Raw genomic sequence first — 15,393 nt, 5'->3', positions numbered from 1 at the left:
GGCAACGGGGGGGCACCGGGAACCGGCACTGGCAGCAGGGAGCACCGGGACCCGGCACCGGGCAGGAGGAGCAGCGGGCGGCGGGGCAGCCCCCGGCTGTATTTCGCCACCGTAGCAATGAACCGTCCCGCTGAGATCACCCGCACCCGGCTCCAGCCGCCCCCCCAAGTGCCCTGTCCCCGGGCCCGTCCCTGGGACGAAGCTGCGGCCGGAGCGGAGGGGGCAGAGCAGGCTGGCAGCAGCGAGACCGCGGTGCCCTGGGCTCCGGCTGTCCCCCCGGGGAGGGTGACACATATCACCAAGTCCTGCTCTGGCGCCGGGTGGCACGTCTTAGCCAGGGGACATGTTGCTGAGACCTGCAAGGCCGGTGAGTGGACAGTGGCACTTTGGGACCCGACTTACAGGAGCACTTTAAGCAGTAAGTCAATATTCCCTCGGGCGCGGGAGCCAGAGCAGACTGGAGAGCATCTGCTGACTGCTTGGAGGGGAAGAGGGGACCACCCGTGAGACCAGGAACTCCCACGCCAGGCCGTGTTCCCCTCTGCTGCTGCAGCTCTGGGCAGGGGTTGGCATCTGCAGGGCATTTTTCTGCCGGCGCTGGCTGTCCTTCCCCTGCCCTCAGCAACAGCCTCATCAGGGGCTTGTGGGCATTTGCGCTCAGGCCAGAGGAACGTTGATGGCAAATGGCACCGACGGGTCCCGGAGCGAGGGGGACAATCTCCCAAGCGTGGCGATGGAGGTCTGACGGGTCTGCAAACCAGCTTCCCCGGGCGACGCCGTAGCCAGATACGTCACCAGCCGGCACGCGGGCTGCGCTGATGACGTGCACCGGCCTGTCTGCAGAGAAGGCCAGAGCAGATGGTAGCCTGGGCCTCGGGGCTCGTCAGAAATCACTCCTAGCCACGTCCTTCCCACCGCTCCGGCTAGCACAGCAGGAATCACTGCTACCACGTCCTTCCCACCGCCCCAGCTAGCTACCGAAGCCCCAAGGAGAGCAAAGCATCCTCCCTTCCCCAGCGCGGGGGCAACACCACGGGCAGGAGGGACAGGGCTGGCGCTCACCCGGCCAGCAGGGTCTTGCCCTGCAGGGATCTGGGCACCCAAATCCCGACAGGAATTCAGGGCTTTACGGGAACTCCAGCAGCCTCCCAAAAGGTGCAGCCTGCAGCGCACACGCTGTGCGCAGCCCCGCGCCCGACGCCGCGGGACGGGAGCTTGGGGCCGGCGCTCGGCTGAGCTGTCACCAGCCCTGCCACCCGCCCTGAAGGACACTGAATGCCAGGCGCTGGGGACAGGGAGCTGGGACAGGCCCGGCAGGACCTGCAGCGAGGAGCTGCTCCGGGGCACGCAGCACCACGCCTGCTGCTGGGTGACGTTGGGACTGAATGAGGGTAAACGGAGAAAATAACCACAGTGGCGGGACAAACACAACAGACCCTGTTTTACAGGAAAGCCCTTGAACTCCCCAGTCCCCGCAGATGTCCCAAGGTGCAAGGTACAGACTCTTGGCCTGAATTTCCAAAGGGCCAACAGCAGCGGTCTCTCCTGCTCCGCTAGCTGGGACAACGGGCCTTGCACGGTCAGTGCCTGCAGCCGCGTGTCCTGGGGACATCCTGCACACGGGGACACGCAGCCACCACACAGACGCAGCCACCAAATGCTTGGCCGGAGATGCAGCAGCGTGGTGGGGAGCTGGGCCGAGAGCAGACGGATGCCCAAAGCTGGCCTGTGCGAGGGTGTCCCAGGCAGCACCGCGAGCTTCACACCGTCCCAGCTGGGGACGGAGACCCCCGGGATCAGATCCGCTTGCCTGCGCGCTCCGCGCCCACCCCGCAGGGCGCCAGGGCTTTGGGGTCTCTGCAGGAGCACTGCTGGGAGCTCCAGCACGAGGAGCACGCTTGCAGCAAGGCAAGGCCGGGAGCAGCTCTGGCGGAGCACGGGCGACTCGTCCGAGCCGAGGGCAGGCTGCTGCGGCCCCGCTCACCTGCTCTGGCTGCTGGCTGCGCTGCGGAGGAGCCTGCGGCTTCGATGCGCTGGTTCTGCTTCCGCCGAGGTCTCCTGCAACACCCGCACGCAGAGCCAGGGCCAGCGTCCCCCCAGCTCCGGTGCTGCCACTTGTGTCCCTCAAAGCTGCCCGCAAAGCCCAGGTGCCTGCTGGAGGCTGAGCACGGGCCTGGAAGCACGGCCGCCCCGGGACACGGCTCCGGGGAGAGCAGCCCTTGCAGAGGGTCTGCACCCGGGAAGGGCCACGGCGCAGCCCCGACGGACCCTCCCTGGGGCAGAGCATGGGTCCCGCCGGGGTTTCCCTCCTCCTGCTCCCTGCAGCCCTGCAGCTTCCCTGTGCCTCCGCTCCCCTCCCCTTCTCCGTGGTCGCTCGTAGGTCCCCCCCTTCCTCTTGGGAACCGCGGCGGCCGGGCAGCAGATCTGGCGCTTGGAGGAGTCCGCTGCAAGAGAGGGTCTTGTTAGGCGCCGGGGCCATGCTCAGCGCTTGCCCGAGGCTGGTGCTCAGCGCCGGGAGGGCTCCTCGCTGGCAGCCCTCGTCCCCTCTCCCAGAGCCCCTGCTCTCCCCCCCAGCTCCTGCCCACGGTACCTCCTGGCAGGGCCCCAGCAGAGCACTCACAGCCCTCCTGGGCGGTGCTGAGCACTGACCCCCTGTGCAAAGGGGGAAACGGAGTCACGGTGCTGCTCAGCCACAGGGCCGGGAGGAAAAACAGAGGTCTGGACTCGGCTGCCTGTGCTGCAGCCGCGACCCTCCAGCCTCTTCCAGCACCGCGAGGAGGAGGAGACCCGGAGCACCGCTGTCCCCGCCAGCCCCGGCAGGGCCCTGCGCTCCCCCCACGCGTGGCACCCGGGGGGCTGGGGCTGGCACCCCCCCAGGCAGCTCTGCCGGGAGCGGGGTCGTGTTAAAGATGGCATCGGTGCTGCAAAGCACCTTAGCAGCTCTCAGCGGACAGGATTCAGCCTCCTGCGCTGCGACACGTGCAGAGGAGGGACAAGGTCAGGCTGCAGGCGGTGGGAGATGCTGGTGGGATCGGGGAGGTCAGGGAGAAGCAGCACGTGGCCCCCGCGCAGCGACAGCACGGCAGCACCGGGCCTGCAGCTTTGGACAGAGGGGCAGGAAAGCAGAGGGGCAGCAGAGGGACCTGCCGGGAACAGGGACGCTTGTCCTCTGCGAGCATCGCTGCGTGTCCCCGGCTGCATCCCGGCTTTTGGGCACGGCCGGGCACCAGGCAGCCGCGGGCAGGGCCCGGAGCGCGTCCCCCTTCCAGGAGTTCGGCTGGCCAAGAGCGCTCAGCGGCTGCGTCCAAGGTCAGGAACGTGGCGGGCGGCAGGCTCCCACCTGCGACGGGGGCCTCTGGGCTCCCCCCCGCACGCTCCTCCGAAGCATCCCCGGGATGCGGGGCTCCCCCGTGCTCCAGCGGCAGGATGATCTCTGGCTTGGGGCCCACCGGGGGGGGGGAACGCAGCCGCGTCTCGAGGGTCCAGGGGGGCGGAGCAGACCCAGCCGGCAGGGCTTGCTCTGGGCCTTTCTGCTCCAAGGCCCCCGGTCCCCATGGAAGAGGGGGGGCCGTCTCTGCCCCTCAGCCCCCAATGCAGCACCCAGACGTCCCCCGTCCCGCGTGGGCAGCGCCAGCGCTAGCACAAGCCTTTCCCCCACCGGCCTCCCACTCCTGGGGGGCTTCGTGCTCAGCCAAGGGGGCACTGCCTGGGGCAGAGGGAAAGCCGTGGCCCCCCCGGCCACGCGGGGAGCAGATGCAGCGCCTGCAGCACCCAGCCCCCGTCCTCGCCCCCAAAGAGATGCCCCTCAACCCCGGTCCTCGCCACCCCTCATCTTCCCTGCCACCCCCTTGTCCTCTCCCCGCTGCCTCTGGCTCCTCGCACAGTCCCGGCTGGGCTTCTTCCAGCGAGGGCTGTTCCACAACAGCCCCAAACGCCCCAGACGGGGCCCGAGACGGAGGGGAGCCCTGGGCTCGCTGGATACGGGGCCTGGCTGGGGCGGGACAAGCGAGACTCACCCCGGGGTGCGATCGGTTCGTAGTTCTCCAGCATCATGTCCCTGCCAAGCTGCTTCTGCCACTCCGCCAGCCTCCCCCACTCCTCCGCGGAGAAGCAGACGGCCACGTCCTCCAAGGTCCCCTGGAAAACCGGCTGCTCCAGCTCAGCCCGCCCGGTCCCGGAGCCCCCGGAGCGGGAGGCCGCGGCGCAGCACAGCGTGCCTCGGGGCATCGGGGCGGCCCCCCGCACCGGGGCTCGGAGCTCCCCCGAGCCGCCAGGTCCCCGGGAGCCCCCGAGCCGGGCCGGGTGTCCCCGGGAGCCGGCGGGAGGCCGGGGCGGCCCCGGCGCCGGGACAAAGGCAGAGCGGGAGCCGCGGCCCCGCAGCCGCCTCCGCCGCCGCGGCCCGGACAAAGAGCTGCGACCGCGTCCGGCACCGGCACCGCTCCCGGCACCAGAACCGCTCCCGGCACCGGCACCGCTCCCGGCACCGGCATCGCTCCCTGCACCGGCTCCGCTCCCGGCCCCGCTCCGGAGCCGACCCCGTTCCCGGCTCCCCCCCGGCCCCCCCGGCTCCGCGGCCCGGCCCTACCTGCGGCCCGCTCCCCGCAGCCATCTGCCGCCGCCCGGCCCGGCCCGCGCGGTGCCGGTGCTGCCGGTGCCGGCGCACGAGGCGGGGGCGGGCGGCAGCGGGCGCCGCCCGGGCCGGGGGGGCAGTGGTTGGGGGGGGCCGGGGCGCTGCGCTGCCTGCCCGCGGCAGCGGGGGCCTCGCGGCTGGCGGACCGCGGCGCAGGGTCCGTGGGTGCCGGGGATGCTCGGGGTGCCGGGGATACCCGGCGGGCCGGGGGGGCCGGGGGTCCTGGGGATGCTGGGGGTGCCGGGGGTGCTGGGGGTGCCGGGGTACCAGGGCTGTCGGTGGGCACAGGGTCGCCGGGGAATGGGGGTGCTTGAGCTCCCGGGGTGACCGGGATAGCGGAGGGGCCGGGAGCCAGTTCCCCCTTCCAGCTTTGGCAGTGACGCTTGTCCCGTGACCCGGTGGGACCTGCTGCAGCCGGGGCCAGGGGCCAGGGCCTGCTCCAGGTGCTCCTGGGCTCCCCGCTCCTGGCACCCTGCCTTGAGGGGACCGAGGTCCCCGGTGCAGCTCGCCCGCAGGCCACGTCCTTCCCCAGCTGCGGTGCAGGACCAGCAGCGTCCATGGCAGAACAGCCATCGATCGCCCGTGCGAGCACGTGGGACTCGCTTGCCGGCTCCCTCCTCGCTGCTGCCCGCAGCTCTGCGGTGGGCGACGCAGGCTGCGAGGGGATCCCTGCACCGCGGCATCTCCCGCTCGGCCGGAGGGGAGACCGGCGCTGCCGGGGCCCCGCGGAGGAGCCCGGCCTCGTCCCGGCCTTGCGGCCGCGGTGGCGGGCGGAGGGGACCGGGGTGCAGAGCCCGGGACGCGCAGGGCACGCGCCGGCCCTGGGGCCGGTGGCAGCACCTGGAAGCCACGTGCCGCCCCGATGAGGGATGCTGCTGTCCGGGGTGTCATCGAACAGGAAAATAAATTGTCTTTTCTATGTAGGTCAAACAGCTGAAAACGCTGCCGCGGAGGAAGGTGGAGCCGGAACGAGGAGAAAATTAATGAGCCCGACGTCCCTGAGGAACGGGGAAAGGCAGCACCGAGGACCCAAACCCGCAGCGCTTGCACAAGAGAAGAGGCAGCAGAAACGCATGCGAAGGGCCCTGCTCCCGGGGGGGCAGCAAAGGCAGCCGGGGGGGGGGGGGCCGGGCCGGGGCGCTGGGGCTCCTGGCTCCGGGCAGAGCCCAAGGGCAGCTAAGGTTTGCACCTGCAAACGCGGGGCGATAGGAGCTGCCTCCGCCCGGATCACACGGGTCCAGCAGGCCCTGGCTGGTCAACAGAGCAGAGCACAGAAATAATCTGCACAGGCAGAAAAACCCGGAGGTTTCTCTCTCGTTAGCGCCAGGGACGGTTTGGGAAGGAGCGCGCTTCCTGCAGGTATTGCGGGGTGCAGGGGTGGAAGCCTGGATAAATACAACACCGCGCACAGGGAGGAAAGTTGATGAGAAACGCTGCAAAATGGGGAGTTTCAGAGGAGCGATGGAACAGGACGGAGCGGACGGCGCTCTGCTGCTGAGCTGCCCGCGCACGGACACGGCCGCGGGTGACGGCACGCAGGGAACTGCTAAAAAACGGAGTATAAAACCGTTCCGCAAGCGGATGCACGCTCCAGGTGATTACTCACCCTGTGCAACCCCCGTCTTGATTTTCCAAGTGCTAAATTAAATCACCCCCAATTACCCGCTGCGTCGCCACCGGGCACGCGGGAGGGAAGGAGCCCCTCGAGCCCCGGCGCAGCGGCTGGATCCCACGGCTCCTCCTGCTCTCCGAGGCTGGGGCCAGCAGAGGCTCAGGGAAATTCCCTTCCCTCCGTTTCCCCGGAGGGCCGAGGTCGCTTTTCCCCGGAGCACTGTGGCTGCGGGCAGCGCAGTGCAGCGGGGATGCAGCGCTGGCAGGGAGCCCGCAGTGCTCGTCCCGGCACCGGGAGCTGCGGCGAAATTCCCGGAGCGGAGAGAAACCGGAGGCCGAGCCCAGCAGATGGGGAAGCCGCGCGCACCCCCGGCGCCGAGGAAACCACCTCCCCGCGGCGCAGGGTGCGTGGGAGGTGCGAAGAGAAGGATTCTCCTGGCACGGGAGCCAAGCGCTGCTCCGCGCACCGCGGCCCCCGCGCGTCTCCGCACATCCCACGTCCCCGGGCTGGAAGCTGCTGCCCGGACACATCCTGTGCGTCTTTTCCTTGATTTTTTCTGCAAAACAGAGTGGAAGTTTTGCAGGCGGCTGCAACACCCTTGCTGGGTGCGTGCAGCTCAGACCGCAGCTGCAGCTGCTGTTCTCGCACATGAGCAATCGCTGCCGAGCGGCCGGGGGGGCCGTGCTGCGTGCCGGGGCCGTGCCGCACCGCCCACACGCCGACGGGGAGCGCGAAGCCTCGGAGATGCCGTGGTGCCGGCTCATGGCTGAGGTCACCTCCGCGGGGCGAAGGCCACGTGTTTCGGCCCGGCAGGAAAATGCAAGAAAAGCAAACTTTCTGTGGGGGGGGAGGGCTGTGAGCGGAGCGCTGGCTCTCCTGCGAGAGTGTGTGGTGTGGCCGGCACAGCCGTCGCGCACGCAACCAGGGCGCAGAGAAAACACCCCAGCACTGCCTGGTCCATATGGAGCATCCCGCACCCCCCCAGCACCGCCTGGTCCCTGCAAAGCATCCCGCACCCCCCCAGCACAGCCTGGTCCGTGTGGAGCATCCCACACCCCCCCAGCACCGCCTGGTCCATATGGAGCATCCTGCACCCCCCAGCACAGCCTGGTCCATACGGAGCATCCCGCACCCCCCCAGCACAGTCTGGTCCATGCGGAGCATCCCGTACCCCCCCCCAGCACAGCCTGGTCCGTGTGGAGCATCCCGCACCCCCAGCACTGCCTGGGCCATGCGGAGCATCCCGCACCCCCCCAGCACCGCCTGGTCCATGCGGAGCATCCCACTCCCCCCAGCACTGCCTGGGCCATGTGGAGCATCCCGCACCCCCCCAGCACAGCCTGGTCCATACGGAGCATCCCGCACCCCCCCAGCACAGCCTGGGCCATGTGGAGCATCCCGCACCCCCCCAGCACAGCCTGATCCATACGGAGCATCCCGCACCCCCCCAGCACAGCCTGATCCGTGTGGAGCATCCCGCACCCCCCCCAGCACAGCCTGGTCCATACAGAGCATCCCGTTCCCCCCAGCACAGCCTGGTCCATGCGGAGCATCCCGCACCCCCCCAGCATCGCCTGGTCCACACGGAGCATCCCGTACCCCCCCCCCCCCCAGCACCGCCTGGTCCATACGGAGCATCCCACTCCCCCCAGCACAGCCTGGTCCATGCGGAGCATCCCGCACCCCCCCAGCACAGCCTGGTCCATGGGGAGCATCCCGCACCCCCCCAGCACAGCCTGGTCCATACGGAGCATCCCGCACCCCCCCAGCACAGCCCGGTCCCTGCAGAGCATCCCGCACACCCCGGAACAGCCTGGTCCATACGGAGCATCCCGCACCCCCCCCAGCATGGCCCGGTCCCTGCAGAGCATCCCGCACCCCCCAGCACAGCGGGGACCAGCTGCGCCCCCGCGGCCGACAGCCGGGGCCCTCGTCTGAAACCTCCTCATCCACAGGGAGACCCCGGTGAGGTGGGAGCCTCTTCCCAAAGAGGCCCCCCCACAGCCAGAGGTTACCCCTGCTGTCGTCCCATGGCCACAGATAGCACGTGCCCTCATTAGGATTCAGAATCAACAGCAATCATCACGTACAAGATAAACTGTGGGAAACCAGTGGCTGTAAGAACAGAAGTACCATGCCTGGGGACGCAGCACGCTTCACCACCATAACGCAAAGAACTGCCTCCGACTTCCCTTCGAAACAGAAGCGTCTCCGTGGTCCACATGCTGCCCTGATTCCCCCCAGCCACCCCCGTGCTTTGCTTTCCTTCCCAGCAGAGGATGGTTTTCCTGATGGCCGACAAACGAGCTATAGCCTCTCTCCTAGAAACCTGTTCCTTTAAGCTATGACCTGCACCGTCAGTGTTTAGCTGCAGACTTCTCCACAGACGTATCTCCCAAAAGCATGAACTGGGGAGCTTTATTTTCCTCGGTTTGTAACAAGCAGGCCAGGCTGCTTCAGCGAGCTCACGGCACATGGAATTTAAAAAACAGTAGCCAGAAACATTGCATTGAGCATAGAGAGACATAGTGCAAACATTCACACTTGTATTGTATCTCGAGAAAGGAATAAAACCCCCTCAGCTTTGCAGGCAGCCTCCTGTCTTCCCCCTCTGCCAGTGACCCCATGCTAGAGTTGTTAGGCAGGGTGAGAAAGTTGCAGGAGAAACTGGAGCAGTTGGATCAAGAAAAGATCATGCTCAACAATGCAGCAGTCTTTGAAAAGCGTTTCCAGGTCGGCATCCAGGCCGGGCTGCGCAGAGAAGACGGACCCAGGGAGGCTTTGAAAAGATGAGTGACTCAGGGGTACTCAAAGACTTATTCCATCTTGTTGAATAGTTATATTAACAGCGCTCTGGGTGTAAAAAAAGTTATCTGGAGCAAAAAGCTCTCATGATTTATGTCAATCATTATCCAGACCTAGCCCCTCTTGCGCTTTCTGTGCCACCTTTGAGTGCAACATATGCAGATGACCTCAAGCGGCTTTTTTGGGATGCCCTAGTTGTAGACAGTATTGTCAGTCCAAAACGCGCTTAGCTGTACGAGGGGCTTCGGCAGCTGATACCCAGGCCACGTGCGTGGTGAAAACTGTGGGTGCTGAGTGCCAGTCACACGCACAGAGTCAGGAGCGTGAAGGGAAGCACGGGACAGTGCTGCAGTTCACCCTCTGAGGTGAAAACTCATTTGTGCTTCATGACTCAAATAGAACCATGACAAGTCCAAAATTTTTTTTTTTTTTGATTCTGAATGAATACATGAGCCTGGGAGACATTTTCCCAATTATACTTTTGCAATGAGACCAAAGCCGGAAGGACCAAGGGAATGTAAGACACGGAAGCATGTCTATCATCCTTTGCTCAATACCACTAAAGACCCAGATTTCTGGGTCTATACTTTCTCAGCACAGTGCTGACAATTACGGCGGTTACCTCACTGTTAACCAAGTACTGACGAGAAGGTGAGGCGGGATGTGATTACCGGGGGCACAACCTGGCATTCACAGAAGTGCAATCTCTGAGCAGTCATTTTGCAGAGTGCTTGAATCTGTCACCCAGGAAGACTCCGCAGACTCTCCCAGGTGATGAGGTCTGAAGTCCGTAAAGGACATTTCCTCCATCTTCCTATTACATTGAAAAATCAGAATGTCATCTGACCTTTGCCTGCAGGGCAGCACGGCGGTGTGGGCAGAGCGAAGAAATACATTTCCAGGAGGGCAATGGAACAAGAGAGATAAAACTTCTGAGTTCATGGAGGACCTGCTCTGGTCTTGCGAGCAGAATGCCAAAACGCTGAGGCAGGCTTGCATCTGGCACAGGACGGATTGGGACGATGACAGCAAAGATATTCCTCGGAAAGAAAATGTTAACATTTAATTTAAAACAGTAAATGATGTATAGACCCTGTCCAGTACCTAACCCTTCTGTCCGCATGGCCGTGTGCAGGGTTATGTCCTCACAGCCCCCACCATTACACATCTGCAGACAGCTGTAGCAGCCAGGCAAAGAGCTGTTCACCTCCCTCCGTGTAGCGCCTGTAGAGCATCTGACACAAACACGACCCAAATTAGCCAAGTATTAGTGAAGGGAATTAAACAAGGACATTTACTCTGTAGACAGTTATAGGGTCACCAAATGTACGGTTCGTTTTCCCCAGTGATACCCCTTGTATTTGACAGGGACACCATGCAGTCCTCTTAATTATCAGACCCCGATGAGGCTTATGTCAGAGGAAGAGGAGCCAGGAGGAGCACCTGGGAGTATGGGGAAGGCTTCCCCTGATAGCGAGCTTGCAGGTTTCTTTAACAAATTCCAGCTACCACAGTGCCTGGCACCCGAGGATGTTCCTTTTGGAAGGACTGACATTGCTTCTCTGTACAACATACCTAATTCTGGAAAAAAACATCCACTGTGATGACCTTCCAGGACAAAAGGTCCCCTGATTTGTGGATAAAAAACCAAATATCCTTGTGAGCCCTGACAAAGTCATCCATGAGCAACTGCTCCCATTTTGGCATCGTCAAGGTTAAGACACAGCCCTTGCACGGTCTCCTTTTCCCCGTGCACCACAGTGCATGCGTGGCAAGGAGGGAGTGTGGTGATCGCAGTGGTGAGAGGACACCGCTCTGGGGAACTGGATACAGCTGCAAGGAAGAGACACGGGGTGACCGTACCCAGCCCATCTTCTCAGAATAAGCAGCTCATACCCACTCTGCTTGGGTACCAGTGAAGAAAAACAGAAGGACAATGTCACAATCTCCAGTAAAATTAGATTAATTCAATGAAAAATTACTCAACTGTTTCAAAACCCTTTGCCAGGTATTTTTGTCTAACATCATACTTCCGGGACACCCACACTGGAGATCCCAATTAACCCTTGTGTAATTAGCTTTCAGCAGAATATGAGATTTCATTATGCAAGTGCCAGCAAGGAAACAAAGGGCACATCTTGGAAGGATGCCGCAGAGCATCGCGCTCACACTGCTCACACAAACGTGTCGCCCCTTCTCCTCGGAAGCACAGCGCGTGCCGGAGATGCTGCAGGTCACTGCTGTCCCGTGACGTCCGCCCCGTGGTTCACGCGACCGAGCAAGAGAGCCGGGAGCGTCTTCTGCGGCTGGTCCAGGATGCAAGTGAGGTTCTGATGTACTGGCAATTGGAGCACTTGTGTCAGCACGTCCAAAAGATGCAGGGACATGTTGTCAGACAGAAAGGCCTATACAAAAGTCAAAGGGATTACTCTGCTGGCTGTGAAATGCGGAGAGGAACCTCACGTGGACAGTGGCAAAGAAGGAGCTCTTGGCTGTTCTGTCACACTTGGAGAAGACCCTGAAAAGACAGAGGCACAGCAGGCAGGCTGACAAAAACCTCAGCAGCAACGACAATCTTCTGGCCCCTGGGAGTTTATCAAAGTCCAAATCTACATCTCATGCATATGGACAAATTTCCCTCTGAAATGCTTGAGGGAGTTTCCCCCAGCTATGTTACTTTATCAAAACAGTGTGGATGAAATAAATGCTCTGTTAAACTTGAAGATATTCTGTGCTCTACAATTGTGGGCAACCACTGTAAGAAACTGCCCGGTAATGTCCTTTTATAATTCTGCAGCGAGCTTCCTTTTGCTCTTAGTGATAATCAGTTATTGTCAGGCAATTAAAAAAATCTGGTTATTACAGATGACATGATGGACTGTTATTGAAAAATGACAAAAGAGACAGCGTTGACCAAGCGTGCACACAGCCAGGCCTCACCAACACAGCCCAGGGTATATTCTGTCAAAGGTGAAGAGCTGTAGCATTAATCTAAACACAGCGTACATGACTGTGATGAAAAACCCTGGGAAAAGTTGCAGGTTGCAACTGTGGTGAGTCAGCGGCATCCCGGAGCACACAGTTCTTTCTAGAAGCCATTGAGCTGCAACTAGAAGGCTGTGCAGATCTTTTTGTACCCAAAAGGGAGCAGAGACAAGTCTCCACACCTAGATATGAAGAGTGGGCCCGTCCTCCAGCGGGACAATGGTCTATACTGCGAAAGGGAGCAGCTACCAGATGCAAACTGAAATACTACAGTGCAGAGCAGCCAAAAGGGAAAACAGGCAGCTGTGTGGAGAGGAATATAGGCCTTTTAAAACTGCTTGTCCCATTTTCCTCCAACAGCAAGGACTCTGCTAAGGCCAGGTGATTTAGTACCGTCCTTTCAAAACCAGCCCCCCCTGCTTTAAAAGGAAACATCCCTCTGAAAAAGCACTGAATCAGGGTTCCCAAAAGAAGCATGTCTCCAAAGGACAGATTTAAAACAACATGGTAAAGCTTAGCTTTATGCCTTCACACTTTTAAAGTTTCTGAAGCACAAGACAAGGTGATGAAGACAAAGAGAAATCAACCCTGTTTCACTCAGAGCAGGAGCAACGTGCAGCCACTGAGTCTCTAGGAGGTGTAAAGACTATCTGCATGCAGGAATGGTGTGGGAACAGGGCTCAAGCAATCAGTGAGACAGGTCAGCAAACATGTCTGAGACACAATGGCGGTGTGCACACACGGGTCTGCTACTCACATTTCTAGTGTGTAATTTAATCCATAGACCCTTCAGCTTCAGCTCTCTCCTATTTTAAGCTCACTTCAAGACCAGGACACATTTTAGAAAGCCCTGGTAAACTGAAAACTCTTCTGTGACAGGTATCACCGCCGGCAGGGAGTTACTGCCACATCTGCTAATGTTCCTTGCAGACTACAGTACACTGTCACCATCTATCAGAACAAAAGTCACTGAAGTACTTACTGTGTCATCCTTTGAACTTTGAAATAATCCTATCTCGGTTGCTTGACAGTTAGAAGGTTTGCAGGAGTAGTCTTTAATTTTGAAAGGGGATGAAAGCAAACAATTTTTTTTCTTATAAACCAGGAACAGGTCTTCTGCTAAGAAACAGGACAAAGGTCTTGCAAGAAACACAACAGAGTTGCTGAAACGTCTGAAACTTTCCAGACATGTACAAACTTCTTATTTGTGTTTTATAAATTGCATTACCATCCAACCCCTTTGCACTAATTCTTCAAAACACTTTTTCCCCCCCCCCCCAATCTGTTCACAAGATAATCCTTGCTGTGATAGCGAAGGGAAAGAACAATGATGGCTAAAGGCCACAGAACAAGGGTCTTGCAGGTGTCTCGTACGAAAAACCACATTCAAAACGTTCTTTATGAAACCTTCTGCTTTGGGAGGAAGCCACTCAAATCAAAACCTGCCCACCCTCGGGAGCAGTCAGATACATCGCCAGCCAGCGCTCACCCAGCTGATTATACAAGTGTTACTGAATCCGAGGTGACAGGCCTCCGAGGCAGCTGACTCATAAGAAACCAGTCTCAGGAGACATCTAAGAATGTTTTCTGCGCAAGGGGATCTCCAAATAAGGCACAAGAGAGAAGGGTGAAATACTTATTCACAGGAAGCCAAACAGCACGTTTCTTCTCTGGTTTATCACATTGCCAAAACCTCCATGCACAACAATGTTAAAGTCAGTTGGCAAAGCCCTTACTAAACGTACGACTGCTCTCTGCCCCATCTTAATCAGTGAACAGTAGTCAGCGTATGCCCAGGAGACAGATCAAAGGCATACGAGATGAGTAGAGGTCAAAACCAAAGCAAACGGAAACAGAAGAAAAAGGAAGAGAGAATGTCACTGCACTACTGCTTATCTCTGTATTCACCCAACTCTTGAAAAGAGCCAGCACTTCTGAGCCCCTTTTTTGAGGGGGGGGAAGGCTAGAGCTGAGAAAGGCTCAGGGAACAGCAACAAAGATGACCAAAGGTCTAGAACAACTTCTGCATGCTGAATAGTACACTGGGGCTTTTCAGACTGGGAGAAGAAACTATCAGGAAGATGTTAATGATCTGCAAAGGTGGCTGGAGATGGCAGAGGAGGATTGCCTGCCTGTTCACTCCATCTCCAGCACAGGAACTGGGACCAGCAGATGGAGCAAGTAGGATCCAATTTCAAAACTCAAGGTCAAGAGGAGACTCAACGTGCTCACAGAAGAGAAACTCACTGCAGGCTAATAAAGACACAGAAAATGAATACTTTTGAGTAAGGCTCCCCTTACTCAAAACTACTCGAGAGATGTGCCCTGTGCATCTTCACCAATGCTTTAAGCAGCTGCTTTTGCACAGCATTTGGCAATCTCCCTCTCTAAGAAAGGACGAGCCTTTCAATCCATACTGCCTCCTCCTCCAGGGTAACAAGGGAACCATGATGTCCCAAAGGCCACATTTAACTCAGGCTGTGTAAGATTTCTGGCAGAGGGAGGATCTCTGCAATTCTTGCCACCACCAAACCACATCTCCCTTTGAACACGGAGCTTTTGAGACTGACTGGCATGTTACATGATCAGCATGAGAGCTGTCTGTCTGGGCTGCCTTACTGTAAGGATAACAGTATCACCATGTTCCTTAATAACAGGACTAGCTTGTCATGTGGCTTGTAGCTTGTCATCTATTAACAGTGACAAATTCCTCCACCTTTTCCCTGGAGGGACAGACTGTAACAAGGCACAGAAGAGTTCCTGCACCTTGGTGTTCTGCGACACCGGCACATACCTGCAAACTGCATCCCAAAGGGCGGGCTGGTTCAGGATGGACAGCACAGGAGCACAGTGGAGGCGCTCCAGATACCTGTCTGCCCACTGCCACACTGACCACAGGCCCTGGAGACCCAGACATCACATATCTGCTCGTATTATCTGCATTTGGAGGCTGCAAATAGTTAACCACCTGCACCGTAACACACAAGTTTCTCTTCTGTGCAAAAACCCCCTTCACTCTCCCCTAACCACCTACCAGGTTACCTGTTCCCTATATGTGGCTGACACCCACTATCAACATTAAACCAATAAATACCTCCGGCAGGCCGCGTTGCCACGGCGACAGCTGCCGCTCTAGCCACCGCCGCGCCTCTATGGCCGCGGCGGCTCGCCTAGGGGAACGAGGAGCGGCGCCGACCATAGAGCGGCCGCCTCGCGAGCCCCGCCGGGCCGCCCGCGCCTGCGCGCTGCCGCCGCGTGCCGGGGCGGGGGGTTGCTATGGCGCCGTGGGGCGGGGGCGTGGCCAAGGGCGTCGGGGTGGGCCCAAGGGAGGCGTTGCCGTGGAAACAGACGGGGCGGGATG

The 15,393-nt window shown here is 60.1% G+C and overlaps 1 protein-coding gene across 1 annotated transcript; it reads right to left on the bottom strand.

Moving 5' to 3' along the window:
* Positions 1–392: 392 nt before the first annotated feature.
* Positions 393–15,276, bottom strand: LOC112994718 (uncharacterized). The gene is made up of 6 exons (XM_064508052.1): positions 14,827–15,276; positions 13,015–13,151; positions 9,739–11,565; positions 4,017–4,522; positions 1,985–2,444; positions 393–837 (listed from the first exon to the last, which is right to left on the bottom strand). Exons 3-5 carry the CDS (start codon positions 10,107–10,109, stop codon positions 2,125–2,127), a joined length of 1,197 nt encoding a protein of 398 aa, XP_064364122.1. The 5' UTR covers positions 10,110–11,565; positions 13,015–13,151; positions 14,827–15,276; the 3' UTR covers positions 393–837; positions 1,985–2,124.
* Between the last annotated feature and the right edge of the window lie 117 nt (positions 15,277–15,393).

Source organism: Dromaius novaehollandiae, chromosome 2 (assembly GCF_036370855.1).
Source record: "Dromaius novaehollandiae isolate bDroNov1 chromosome 2, bDroNov1.hap1, whole genome shotgun sequence".
Lineage (NCBI taxonomy): Eukaryota > Metazoa > Chordata > Aves > Casuariiformes > Dromaiidae > Dromaius > Dromaius novaehollandiae.
The sequence above is the reverse complement of the archived record's forward strand: the minus strand, read 5'-3'. Positions and strand labels throughout refer to the sequence as shown.